At 36.2% G+C, this 13,721-nt stretch overlaps 1 protein-coding gene across 1 annotated transcript in view; it reads right to left on the reverse strand.

Moving 5' to 3' along the window:
• LOC121415895 (fibrillin-2-like) overlaps positions 1-13,721 on the reverse strand; it is a 92,198-nt gene that overhangs the window by 10,114 nt on the left and 68,363 nt on the right. The window contains exons 45-59 of the mRNA XM_041609275.1: positions 12,614-12,736; positions 11,528-11,653; positions 11,069-11,194; positions 10,080-10,205; positions 9,172-9,318; positions 8,397-8,591; positions 7,263-7,388; positions 6,126-6,248; positions 5,398-5,523; positions 4,763-4,888; positions 3,983-4,135; positions 3,113-3,271; positions 2,446-2,568; positions 1,654-1,770; positions 381-509 (exon numbers count right to left, since the gene is read on the reverse strand). Coding sequence (XP_041465209.1) covers positions 381-509; positions 1,654-1,770; positions 2,446-2,568; positions 3,113-3,271; positions 3,983-4,135; positions 4,763-4,888; positions 5,398-5,523; positions 6,126-6,248; positions 7,263-7,388; positions 8,397-8,591; positions 9,172-9,318; positions 10,080-10,205; positions 11,069-11,194; positions 11,528-11,653; positions 12,614-12,736 — 2,025 coding nt within the window. The remainder of the gene's footprint in view (positions 1-380; positions 510-1,653; positions 1,771-2,445; positions 2,569-3,112; positions 3,272-3,982; positions 4,136-4,762; positions 4,889-5,397; positions 5,524-6,125; positions 6,249-7,262; positions 7,389-8,396; positions 8,592-9,171; positions 9,319-10,079; positions 10,206-11,068; positions 11,195-11,527; positions 11,654-12,613; positions 12,737-13,721) is intronic.

A 13,721-nucleotide genomic window follows, 5' to 3' on the forward strand; every position in this document is an offset into this window, starting at 1 on the left:
ATTCAACCGAATGGTGGAATTATTTTGTCGACAGCTATATATCATGGGGATATATACAACTAGAATTGGAAAAACTGTGGAAGGCAATGCTAAACATCAGTAAAGGGTCATCTAGGGAGCCAAAAAGGACTTGGCTTAAGTAAGCAAAGGATAAATTTTACCAAACTGAATTGAATTGAATAAAATGGTACTGGGGCATGTTTTTTAGATCTAGGACTAACAATTATGGTATCCTTGCCACTGTGACAACTGCCATGGTAACAGGAATCAGTAGCCAATCAAAATATGGGATTCCATGGTAGATGCAACAACAGTTACCACAGTTGTGAGTCTTAATGAAACTGGGCCCCGATGCGAAATGCAAGTGACATTGAACTTACCAACGCAGGTATTAGTGACTGGATCTGGTCTGAAGTTTCTCTGGCATTCACACCTATGCCCACCTTGTGTGTTCTGACAAGTACCGTACGTACCGCAGATATCTGGAGTCTGAATGCACTCGTTCACATCTAGGAAGGAGATGAAAGATATAACATCATATAACATGAATGAAGACCAAAATAATGAATAGAACATAATATATCAACAAAGAGAACAGGTTTTATGGTGATTGAGCCTCATTCTCTGCCTGAAAATTATAAACAAAATAATTGGTTGAGTAGAAGAAATAACCAGTTGTCTTACGATGTAGCAAACATAGTTGGAGAGCGACGTGTCATCTGCAAGCTGCTAGACTTTCATCAGGCAATTAGCAAAGATGCTGCTGTGCATGGGTTATATAGCGTCGGCTCCAAATACGTTCGACACATCGTGAGACAACTGGTTATTTCTTCTACACAATCCTTCAACATGATAAACCTATTCCACATCAAAATCATTGGTATCTATACACTCTGGATATCAAGTAAATTTGAAGAATGTGGTTACATAAGATTACAAAAGTGATACAGTGTGAATTCAATTAACGGGCAGGAGTAAAAGTAATAACTACTATGTCCATGGCTAATTGATAATGGGGGGGGGGGGGGTAAGATGAATCAAATAGATAGCATAATTTGGTACATATGTTGGTTGAGTTGGGGAACGCTCATTTTAATGAAAATCCCATCTTTGATTTTTTTAGTTGAAAATCATATTGAGCAGTATGGAGAATTTTGAAACAGTGGGTATTGTAATCTGACAAGCATTTGGGTGATTATTGTAGGTATTTCCAGATATGGGATTTTGATCCTTCACGAATACTCCTGTATTTGTGTCATATAACATGATAGAAACTATAAAAAGAAAGTGTTGAAACTGAGAGGCTATTTATTGCACATTAATAACAAATCGAATAACCAGGATGGTATTTCATACAGCTGTGCATTATTATAACATTGAATGACCAGTTTCCTGTTCTTTTGCTAAGTGGGAAACCCCACTCTTCCCTGGGGATTAGTTTCAAAGATCCCAATACTAAATTTCAACACATAATCACACTTTGCATTCAAATGGTTGTTAACAATAATTATGACATTGCTAGCTTACCGTGAACAAGACTGATAAGATCAATCGCAACTACTGAAAGATTTGGACCAATGCTGACTTTGAGATTGATCTTAAACTACATTTCATCAATGACATGTTTCCTCATCTCATAAACTGCTAACCTACCTATACACGTGGATCCATGTTGCACGTATCCTTCAGGGCAGACACATCGGAACCCTCCTAGAGTATTCCTACATTCAAACTGGCATTCATGGATTCCCATTGAGCATTCATCTTTCTCTGCAATTACATGAAAGTGAGAACAGGCATGTGTACTCACATGTTGGCAATCAACCATACATATCTTCAGGGAGGGGTCATGTCAGGGTATTTAGATGGGGGGCGGGGGGAAATCTGAAAGTGTTGCAATAATCAGTATGGTTAAATTTCTTACTGCATTTGTGAAAAATTGAATTCGCTGATTTGGTCTGTCTTATTAGGTTATGTTTATGTTCATTTAATGCTTTGTTTTGATGATAATCCTTGAATGTCAATTTATATCAATAACCTTTGAACTTCAATTTGATGTTTTTTTCATCATGGAAATAAGGGTATTACAGAGTCAAATGGCTCACACCCCCTCGCTTTTATATTTTTAAATATTTTTCCTTCCCTTTTCTTTCTATCCTATTTATCATCTTTTCCTCCCTCTTTATATCACTAATTATAAAAAAAATCATTTTTTGGGGGGTATTTTTTCTTTTGCCCCCACAAAAAAAGTGTGGTGTCAACCCATTTGGCAAAGCTTTGATCTATATTGATCGACCCAGGTGTGGTAACTGGGCACCCAGAAGCAATTTATTCCTCAAAATACCAAAAGAAACCAAGCCTGGTTTTAGTACGCTGTACTTAGAAACATATGTATAAAGCGTTATATAAATGTTGCATGCTATTATTATAACTATAGAAGCTTACCTCTACATGTGAGCCCATCTTCACTGAGTAGATATCCCTGTGGGCAACCGCATTTAAAGCTTCCTGGTGTATTCTTACACTGGTAGCTGCATGGAGGGGGTACTCGGTTACACTCATTCTCATCTGAAAGACACATACAGTCAAATAATATCAATATTATCGATTTATTACTAACACTGGTAATCATCAAACAGCATAGCACTTGTACTAAAAATCTCAAAATAATTTTAAACAGAATTTATCGTCCACGTAAAAACAGAAAAAAAATAATACAATATTATAATGCTAGAAAATGCATAATTGCAGAGAAAAAACATTTGCTCCAATAGAGGAAAGTTACAATTGCATAGTTTTCTCTTTTTGTTTGCTGGGGCTAAAACCAGGCTATCATTAGAGTGCCCCTCTGAAAAGGCAGCTAGAAATTCAGAACTATATTACTCCGTTATCATTAATTGGGTATTTAACTATTTCTATACCTTCACATCTTGTGCCATCTTGGCCGAATATGTAGCCTAGATTACACAGGCGCAGGTATCCGCCAGTATCCGCATGATCCTCAAAGACAGTGCGTGTTATCATATAAACCCCTAACGACCCGACACGGATCTACAGCCTAGATTATTCTGTTATCATTGAATTGAAAGAGTGTATTTAAGAATTTCTATACCTTCACATCTTGTGCCATCTGGGCTGAGAATGTAGCCTGGATTACACTGGCACAAGTATCCGCCTGATCCTCCGAGACAGTGCCCGTTTTCACACAATCCCTGAACAACCCGACATGGATCTACAGGCGTGGCATCAGTGCAAAGACGGTTGTACTCGACTGCAAACAAGAATGAACAATGTAATCGGATTAATGACAAACAAAATGTGCAAAAAAAAAGTGTGAGTAGTCAACTGTTAGCTTTTATATTCTTTAGATGATATTCAGGAAGTACATGTATATCATGAAACACTGATCTACTGCAAAGGATTACTCTTTCAATGTCCTGCATTCAAAATATTAACAAAAACCTTGCTGAAACTATTGAGCAGACAGTTTGGGGGTAGTCCTATACATGCTTGTATGTGTGGATGACCCCCAGAAGTATCAAAACAATTCTGGTAGATCCATTTCTTAGATACATTATAAATAGCCTTTAGCAATCACTCTGACAATTTGAACAATTTTCCAGGAATCAGTGTTATCTTTCTTCCCTCTTCCCTAACCCATTCTTCCTTTTTTTTTCCGTTATAGGGTCGAAGTAAGATTCTCTAAGACCATAAACTTCAATTGCCTAATCAACATCTCATGGGATACTCTGTAAATTGTAACACATATATAGAATAATAGCAAAAGACCTACAGAACAACTTCTATTAGGGACTGTCCTTCTTTCTTCCCTTAATCTCCTTCTTTTAGGTTTCCCTGTTATTTAAGCCAATAAACTTTGACTGTCGGGCAAAATGCGAATTGTAATTCATTCATAGAGCATAGAACAAGAGCTACAAAACAACTTAGAATTCCTGCGAAATTTAATGTTTTCTGAACTCACTTGTTCCATATACAGGGCATATCTGGCAGGTGGGACCCCAGGCCCTTCCACCGCTGCAGCAACATGATTCCATGGTGACCGGCTGCATACCTCCTAGGCTAGCCTCACATCCACTGGGTGGCACGTAGGCATAGCAGAAACCAGTGCGACGGTCTGTCATGATAGGTCATAGCAGGGAAAGAAACATACAAGGTCTTACAAATCTTGGGAATTGTTTCACTATTTTGAATTGATATATGCTCGCAGAGTGCAACTCAGTATCACACTGAGCTTGTGCAGCAAGACAGAGGAATCATAATGGCCCCCAAAAAGGAGATTTGATTTGATTTGAATGTTTCCTTCTGCATTCATTTCATTTGGATAATACATTTTTTCATTTCATAACAAACAAAATATATTGATTACTGTTTTTTTTCATGAATTTGTCAACACAAACATTAAAACCAGATCTGCCAACAGTACTGTACCTTTGGAAATCTGAAACTGTGTTCTGTTATCCCCAAACAGTCTTTTTCACCTCAAAACTGTATTTTAGAATATTGGGCTAGTTACCTGGAATTACATTAATCCAATTGCCTTTACTAATCCAGTTTTATGAAATAGAGAAATATTAATTCAAGAAATGTCAAGACCATTTTCATTGTTGGGGTGCCTATCGATAATGTTTAAATTCTAAAGCAACACCTGCATTTGTGTTCACATTAGGTGTAATTAGTGATTATTTAATTTGCCACATGACCGAGAGGTGAAGAATGGTGACATGCAAAACGACTAACTCACCCATGCATTCTTTGCCAGAGGGACCGAGGGTGTATCCTTGATTGCAGATACATGTGTAGCCACCATCGGTATTCCTGCACCGGCCATTTTGACACACGCCATGATTTAACATACACTCATTGATATCTGATGAGTGAGACAGAGATTAGAATATAAAGATTTCAATAACAGAGACACACTTTTTTTACTGTATTACATGTATAATATACTACCATATAACCTGCACTCCAAATCCACTATCTACTCATTCATTCAACATGCATTTATTCACTATATCCCATTCATGAATCGATCTCACAATCCATTAATCCACCCATATGGATGTCAAGCATCAGATGCCATTATTCAGCTTGCTCATCAATATGTCCGTCTGCCCGCCTGTCCGTCCATCTGTCAATCCATTCATTCACCTACCACCCATTCAATAAACTCACATCAATTTACTCATCCATCCGTTCATCCATCCAACCACCAATGATATCAATCTATTTAACTTTTAGTACAATATAAATCATTCTTTTCTTTTTTTCTTTTCTCCCTTTTTCTTGGTTGCAATTTCTTAAAAAAATTTTTTTTTAGGGGGAGATTTCTTCCACCCCCAGTAATTTCAATCAATAGACATTCCAGATTCCTACCTCTGCAGTTGTTTCCGTCTCCTCCAATAGGAGTGTAGCCTTCATCACACAAGCACATGAACTTGCCAATGAGATTCTTGCAGCGGTAGCGGCAGGTGTTAAGGTCTGTCTGACACTCGTCCAAATCTAAGAGAAAAAAAGAGTAAATAAAAACTCTACTTTGGCAAAACAAGTTATTTCACAAATATCAACAAGAGAAATGTAACTCAAAGACATCTTTGTCACCAAATGATATTCATCATATCTAATCAAAATAATTGCTTGGGAAAAAATTCACTCTAAAGCCTTTTGGACTTTCAATTTTACAGATTTCTCTACATGTATATAAAAAAAAACAGAAGAATCTAAAAATTAACATGTGAAAAAAAATGTGACACGAAACTCATGCAAAATGATCAGTGATACTTGATTAACCTACTAATGTCCAAGTTTCATGCAATATATCCATTTGCTTTTAAAGTTAGGATACCATTTTACTAAACTGAATCTTGGTTACAATTTCGATGTTAGTACCACAACATGGTAAAAGTTCGTTGACCCTAAATGACCTTTGACCCGACACTCTTGCAAGACGATGAGTGATACTTGATTACCCTCATGTTCAAGTTTCCAGTGGGGCAAAGGTATCCTAGCAATACCATACTTTGAACCATATATACGTTTTTATAAGATAAAGGGGTAATATTCACTAGTTTCATGCGTACATGAGAAAGCGATAGCCCACTTACCTCTACAATGCCTGCCATTATCAGTAAGTGTGTACCCTTTGGGGCAAAGGCATCGGAAGGAACCAGGGAGGTTCTGACAGCGGAATGCGCACTGCCCTCTCCTTCGACGACATTCGTTGATATCTACAATAAAGAATAAAGGGCAGGTGGTAAATTTTCATAGGCTTTAGTACAGGAAACTGCTACAAAATTGCAAATTTTGTTCCAGTTTGTACAGGTTTGATCCTTGTGAAGTCTGGGCAAAGTCCTCATTCAGCATACATCTCTGGCTGTGAAATTATGAATCATCAGAGAAACTGTGGTCTGATTAAAAAAAAAGATAGCACTTGATAAGATAACATCAACAAATTAAATCTTAACAATTAAAATAGCAACATCCGGATAGTGCTATACCACTTCCCATTTATCAAATTTAATGCAAAATAAATTATAAATTCATTAAATAAATTATGCTGCAGTTGGATCGTATCTACATTGGGCTTAACACTAATAGGCAGGGGGGGTGGGCATTCTCACCATTTTTCGCAATAAATCCCCCGCACAATTTCTTTTTTAATGAGCCGCTCGCTGACTTTTTACTCTCAAGTCTCATGCAACTTTTGAGACCAAATTTGTGACACCTGGGTATGCGGTTACCAAATCACGCAACATTATGAAAGTGCATGTCAGATTCGAAATTGCTCAAAAACATGAATTCAATGCAAAATGTGTTTTTAGCCAAAATTCACAAATGTATCACTAATTTTATTTTACTCATAAAAATCATTTAAGTTTGCCTTGTTAATGATCAGAATTATGTCTGCAACCATTTTCATAAAAAAAAGTTGTAAAAATGGGAAAAAAAACAAAGAAATACATAATGAAATGGGTCCAAATAACCAGGCTCTATTAGGGTTAAGCATCAATTCAAATTAAGGTTTCATTTATTTATTTCAGATGTTATAATACAATATGTACAAAGGATAAAACACGGGTAGTACCTCAAAAAGCTTAAGCTTGTTGAGCAAGGTGCTCCGTTACAGAGAACAGCAAGATAAAGAAAATAGCAACATCACATTAATAAGATAATTATGTCAAAGATAGACACAATACACTCATGGCAATAATGTAGTCAATTATTAAGTACCAATGTCTTACCTTCACAGGTACCTCTCCTTCCTACTTGGTATCCCTCTCCACAGTTACATTCAAACGATCCAAGAGTGTTGTAACACGTCGAATTGAAACCACACACATTGTAATTCTCTTGACACTCATCACGATCTTCAAAAGGGAAAGACAGAAAGAACGGTACGTTTCAGGATAAAGGCATGTTCTGATCATGAGAATTATATTGTTGTTTTAAAAAAATTATGAGCGACAATTGATGTTGGGGACCATACAGTAAACATTTTGTTTTGACAGATATTGTGATTGTGATATGTGACACATAGAGAATTGCCAAAAATTATAATGATAACAAGAATAATAGGCATTTATATGGTGCCATCTATCTAGAAATATTTTATTCCGAGGCATACAAGAAAAAGAAAGAATGATGAGTGTCAAAAGGTAAAAAATAATACTTTTAGAAAAATTAAAATACTTCAGCTTAGATTTGATTTCTTGTGATGATAAATTATCCATCATTTTAGGGGGCATAAACAGTGTCATAATTCGATCTGATCCAAATGTTGCTACAATGAATAATGATGGAGCGTCTGTGCATAGTATATTAAGTCATGAGCTGGAGTTGCTCAAAGTTGGTGTTACATATTGGCTTTAATAATAATAATTGTGACCTGTCACCCAAGGGCCATAAATAATTTGCCAAAAATAACTTTTGAGAGTTCTGTCTGAGCTTTGAAGTGCACATTGTTAGCTTTGAAATGGTACATATCATACTGAACTTGATAACCAATGACACATATACTTGACTGAATGTAGATGTAGAAGAAATTCAGTGAGAGCTTCAAAGAAAGACAGTAAAAAAAGGTGTGAAGTTAAGGATTTACTCCAGCATGAGATGTGCACAATGTGTAATCTCGGTGATCAAACTTTCAAGCAGTCTGGACAAAAAGTGGAGTCAAAGAAATCCTAGTATATTGAATTATATAACCATAAATCTACAAATTTTGACTGTATGAGGACAAAGAACTATTCTTTCAGATATGCCAATCTTTAAATTTTTACTTTTTGAATACAAAAACATGATTATGGCTTTTTACAGAAAATCTTCCCTGGTGACTTATTGATGGTTCAAGCGGGCCACAATTGTAAAATTGAGCATACCGACACAGATGCGACCGGTGGTATCGAGGATGAATCCAGGTTGACACTGGCAGCGATAAGAACCGTCTGTGTTGATACAAATACCGTTTTCACAGATTCCTGGGAACACCTTGCACTCGTTGATGTCTTCATAGAGATCTGGGGTCACACTAGGGGCATAACCAGGACCGTCCGGGCAAAGTTCAATGAAGTTAGCTGTAAGGACATGAGAATAATAACAATTTTACATATCATTTACAACTTACTTATCATTGAATTGAAGTCTCTATGTGTTCTACAGTGATGCAGCATAATTACCCTGGCTTTAGCAGGAGTTATAACGCACGCTGCGTTTCAAGGAATAAATTCCTGCCAGGTCCCTATTAACCTCACCTGGATTGAGTGCAGCACAATGTTGATAAAATTTCTTGCTGACGGTAATTTAAAATGTTTATATTCCATATAAGTTCTCAACCATCTTAATTCATTGTTTGCTATTGATAGGCAGGCTTTCTTTTCAAACGAGACATGCATATAATTCACTGAATCCCATCAAAAGTTGATTTTTTTCAAATAATCCATATCCTTGAATATTAATTGGTATATCTGACTCAACTGCACTTTAGTTACCATATCAATTTGGAATAGATCAAACATCAAACCATTTGCACTATGTAATGCCCATTTCAGTATATATGCTCCATAGAAATTGTGCAATATGTAAACCCAAATTATTATCATTATCAATAAATATCCAAAGCAAAGCTCATATTCAAACTCATATTGAATTACTTACGATCTGAGACCCTTGGGCAGAGATTACATGGTGAATCCCAGCCGGCACCCAGAGAGCAACAGCATTCCTTACGGGTAGCATTGCCTGCCCTGGCATCAGTACACTGACCTCCAACGAAATCATTGTAACAGTAACTCCTACGCATATCTGTTTGAGACAACGTATAAATTTGAATAATTAGGACAGCGCAAAAGGCAATTAAAAAGTGTTATTGAATGTAATACATACATGTATTGAAAATTATACAGTAAACCCACTTTAGCGTCCAACCTGTCTTCAAAGACCATAATTTTCCCATTCATAGATGTATTTTGGGGATCTGTCTATTAAGAATGATTTTATCTTTCCCCTTAAAGAGTCTACATATGTAGACCAGACTGTATCCAAATATATTCATTTTATATCATGTTTGATATTTAATATTTTATTTATCATATTCAATTATTTCATTAAAAGTCATTCATTTCAACCATTTAGGTGATCCACCCCCCCCCCGGAAAAAAAAAAATAACGAAAGTTCACACTAACACACAGCAGCCAAAATCATGTCAAAGTGGTAAGAATATAGGCATCCGATAGGGCACTTCTTTATCATGGTCTAGAAGTCTACAATCTACAAGACATACATAACATTGTAATTGCATATTGTAATCCTACAAGTATTGCATAAATTTACAAAATATCTTAGTAAAATGCTCTGGGTCGTGTGAAAACAACTCTACAGAGTTTTATGAATACACCCCATCAATAAAGGCAGCATTTCACAAAACTGACACCAAGGAAATGCCTGCATCCATCACAAATAAATGAGCATTGAGACATAATTCGGTAGAATATCAGCGAAATTGTGCTTGCATTGCTGACCGTTTTGTGAAACCGTACCACTCTTCTTGGTGCTTGTAACTCACCAATACATATGAGACCATCACTGCTAAGAAGGAAGCCATCTGGGCAGGTGCATTGGAAACTTCCTGGTGTATTTTGGCACACTCCATTACGGCACATGTCAGGTATAATGGCACACTCATTTGTATCTACAAACAAGGAAAAAGATGTTTGAAAGAAGAATAGTATAATCAGTATTATAAACCTACATGTAGTTAATGAAATTTTGAAAACAAAGCATGATGCATTGAAAGAAGGAACAGTTTGAGATGTTTCAAAAGGAGCAGCTGTAGAATGAATCATGACCGAATCATCATAGAATCATGGCAGTGAAACTTTGTCGATTGGTAAATGAACTTTGTTGTTAGAATACTGGAAGATCAGATAAAATGCTACAATGGTCACAGAAAGAGCAATAGGTTTCAATAATTTGACATCGCATCAATGCATACATGTATGACTTTTCTCTTTCGATCAATAGTATTTCCTGCACATTGAAAGTGAAGTTTAAATAAATTTTCACCAATAAAAAACAAAAAATATCAATTGGCCCCCTTGTGATGCCATTACAAAAGCTATCCCCGCTTGTCTTGGGCTGCATCTTAAATTTTCTACATTCATGCTCCAAAAACCTTGGGCATCACTGCAATGGCATCACCAATAGCGGGCCAAACAATTGAATTTGCAGCTGTCCCTGGAGTGATAGCTCAGTCGGTAGAGTGGTGGTCTTACAATTCTGTGACACAAATTTAACTCTCACAGCCCATTGGCAATGCATGTATCATCATTAAGAAGTCATTTGGAGAGTGCCTTACGCCCTCTATCCTCTGGTTGCACACTTACAAGCATTCATGCTTTATTAGCTATCAGGTATCAAAATATATCACCTAACCTCATTTTAGGAGAACCTGCATCTAAAATCTTGTCCCAACATTTATAAAAGCCACCACTATGTATACATAATCTTATTAGATATCAAAATGAAGGAAAAGTAAAAAGCTAGTTATCTTACCAATACACTCCTGACCGGAAGGTGAGAGCTGGAATCCGTCAAAGCAAGAACACCTGAAGCTACCAATGGTGTTATCACAGCGACCGTTCTCGCACACACCAAACCTTGTGATGCATTCGTTCTCATCTGCAGCAACAAAAATATTTCAATATTCATAAATTTCTACCTAAATATGTAAATGTATAACATTACATGTATATAATATAAGGCCAATATTAGCATTTCAAAGAAATCATATAAAAAAAAAATTATCATGACCATTGATATCAATACTTTTTAATTTGTTTGTTGATTTTCATGGCCGATTAGTACACTTGTCTTGCTTTGTTAATTCATTCATTTCTTAAGTTTGTAAGTTATACATGTTAGGACTTTGCCTCGAAAGACCTAGTATTCTTGAACTCCAGTTGATCTGAATATGTCCTTTGCCTTATTACTACTTCACCATTTAATCCTCACCTTCACATCGGAGTCCGGATAGTGAAAGAACATATCCCTCGACGCAATCACAGAAGAAGCTTCCCGGGGTATTGACACAGCGACCGTTGGGGCATGTTCCAGCCATTGTGGCACACTCATTGATATCTGCTAACTCAAAAGGAACAAAGATACCCCCAAGTGCAGTTTTTATCATCGTCATCATCATGATAACTTGGATAACAATAATAGCCATTTTTAGAATAGGGCTTCTTCCACAAAACCAAACAAGCATCCTACATGATACTCTCAACCATAAAACAAAAATGAAGTAAAAAATATGACATTCCTTCTTTCAGTTGGGATGAGAACAGCAAATTCTTTAAGTTTTAAAGAGATACATTTTCAATGCCAAAATAAAGAAATCCTTCTAACTTTACAATGAGAAAATAAGGTAGGTCAGTTTCAAGGTACGGGTGGAAAAAGGTTGGGTGACTCAACCATGCAGTCTCGTGTCTTAAATCCGCATTACAAAAAGGTTCAATCACACATCCTTAATAGCATTTATGATGGGATTATTGGATGAGCTAGAATGGATTCATTAACCTAAACAAAAACAAGCCTTTTATTTTTCAAAGATCAAAAACCTAACATCCCCTTTTTGAGTTATAGTCAGTTTATACATGAAAAGTGCTAAAATGTAGTGAGTTTGGCTTTTGGCATTATAATGCAAGCTGATTCATAATTTTCAAGTCCAGAAAATACACCTGGTTGATCACATTTTACCCTCAGATTTCGATAGATGAAAGATTTATTTTCTTTCAGAAAATACAATAATAATGTAAATGAATTTCTTTCAGAATATACAATATGGTTTTGAAATCATTGCTTTCAGAAAATATCAAAATCTCAATTTATTTCTTTCATAATATATCATAATAATGTACATTAATTGCTTTCAGAACATATCATAATACTGTAAATCAAAGTTACATGCTATGTCATTGGTATAAACTTTGTTCATTTTGACTTTCTGGGTATAATCCATTCAATGTAGAAATGCATCATACAATGTACTCCACTCGTAGTATAATAAAATGTCCCCTGTGTGGGAATGGTATCACCTACCTGCGCAGTCTCCATTGATGGTGAGCTCAAACCCTCGGTTGCAGCTGCAGGCATAGGCTCCCACCACGTTCTGACAGGTGCCGTTTCCACAACGGTCCGGGAAGCGGAAACACTCATCAATATCTGTTCACAGGGATGAAACATAAATTATGCAACCCTTGAACATGTCATCTTGTATCTTTAATAATAACAATACGCAACAAACGCACTTTGTTTTTAGGTGCTGCTTACTATTGCACCAGCTCTAGCATAGCTTCCCTGATCAGGGGGTAATTTAAAAAAAAAGGTTTTTAAGGGGAATCCAGCCTTGGTCATAAAAGTTGTGTTGGAAAGGAGAAAAATAAATTAAACAGAATGGTGAAAGTTTGAAAGAAATCGGACAAGCAATAAGGAAGTTATAGCTGCTTTAAAATTGAGATCACTAACACTATGTAGATTTCAAATTGGCAACTGAGTAAGTAAATTATGACAAGGGGCAAGGACAACTTTCCCATAGGCCATGTACTTTATTATCAGGGATTTGTGGTTTTCTCCTAAGTACCCATTCCCCTGGGGCAGTAATCTAAATATAACCCGGGGAGTATATTGTTTTATGTCCTCGTGAAAGAAAAATATAATTTGAAATAAAACTTTTGGGAAAAATGACATTTTAGCCATAATGTGTATTGGAGTACATGGAAGAGTAGTCCTTGCCTTACATCACTATCACATCCCATATGCGGCCAATTTGAAGTCTCCATGGGTGTAGTGATTACCAATATTTACAACTTTTAAAAATTCATAATTTTCTTGTTGTTTGACCAATATTGTTCAAACTTCCACCAATCAACTTGTCTGATTTTTCTTTTCCTAATGAAAAACAAGTTTTTATTTGGGTTGGATTCCCCTTTAATAACAAATATTAGAAAACAGTTTTAAGCTACTGAAATAATTCAATTTGATTGGCTGATGGTGAACTTGTTACAGAAATTGTGAATTAGTTGTCATAGCAAGTCTTTATGAAATGGAACCCAGGTGTGCTCAGGCATTCAAGAGATAGCTAGTGGGACCCACTCACTACACCTGTTAGCACTCCAATTCTTTATATCGGAAAGGCTTTCTACAATAA

The sequence above is a fragment of the Lytechinus variegatus genome, chromosome 5 (genome assembly GCF_018143015.1).
Source record: "Lytechinus variegatus isolate NC3 chromosome 5, Lvar_3.0, whole genome shotgun sequence".
Lineage (NCBI taxonomy): Eukaryota > Metazoa > Echinodermata > Echinoidea > Temnopleuroida > Toxopneustidae > Lytechinus > Lytechinus variegatus.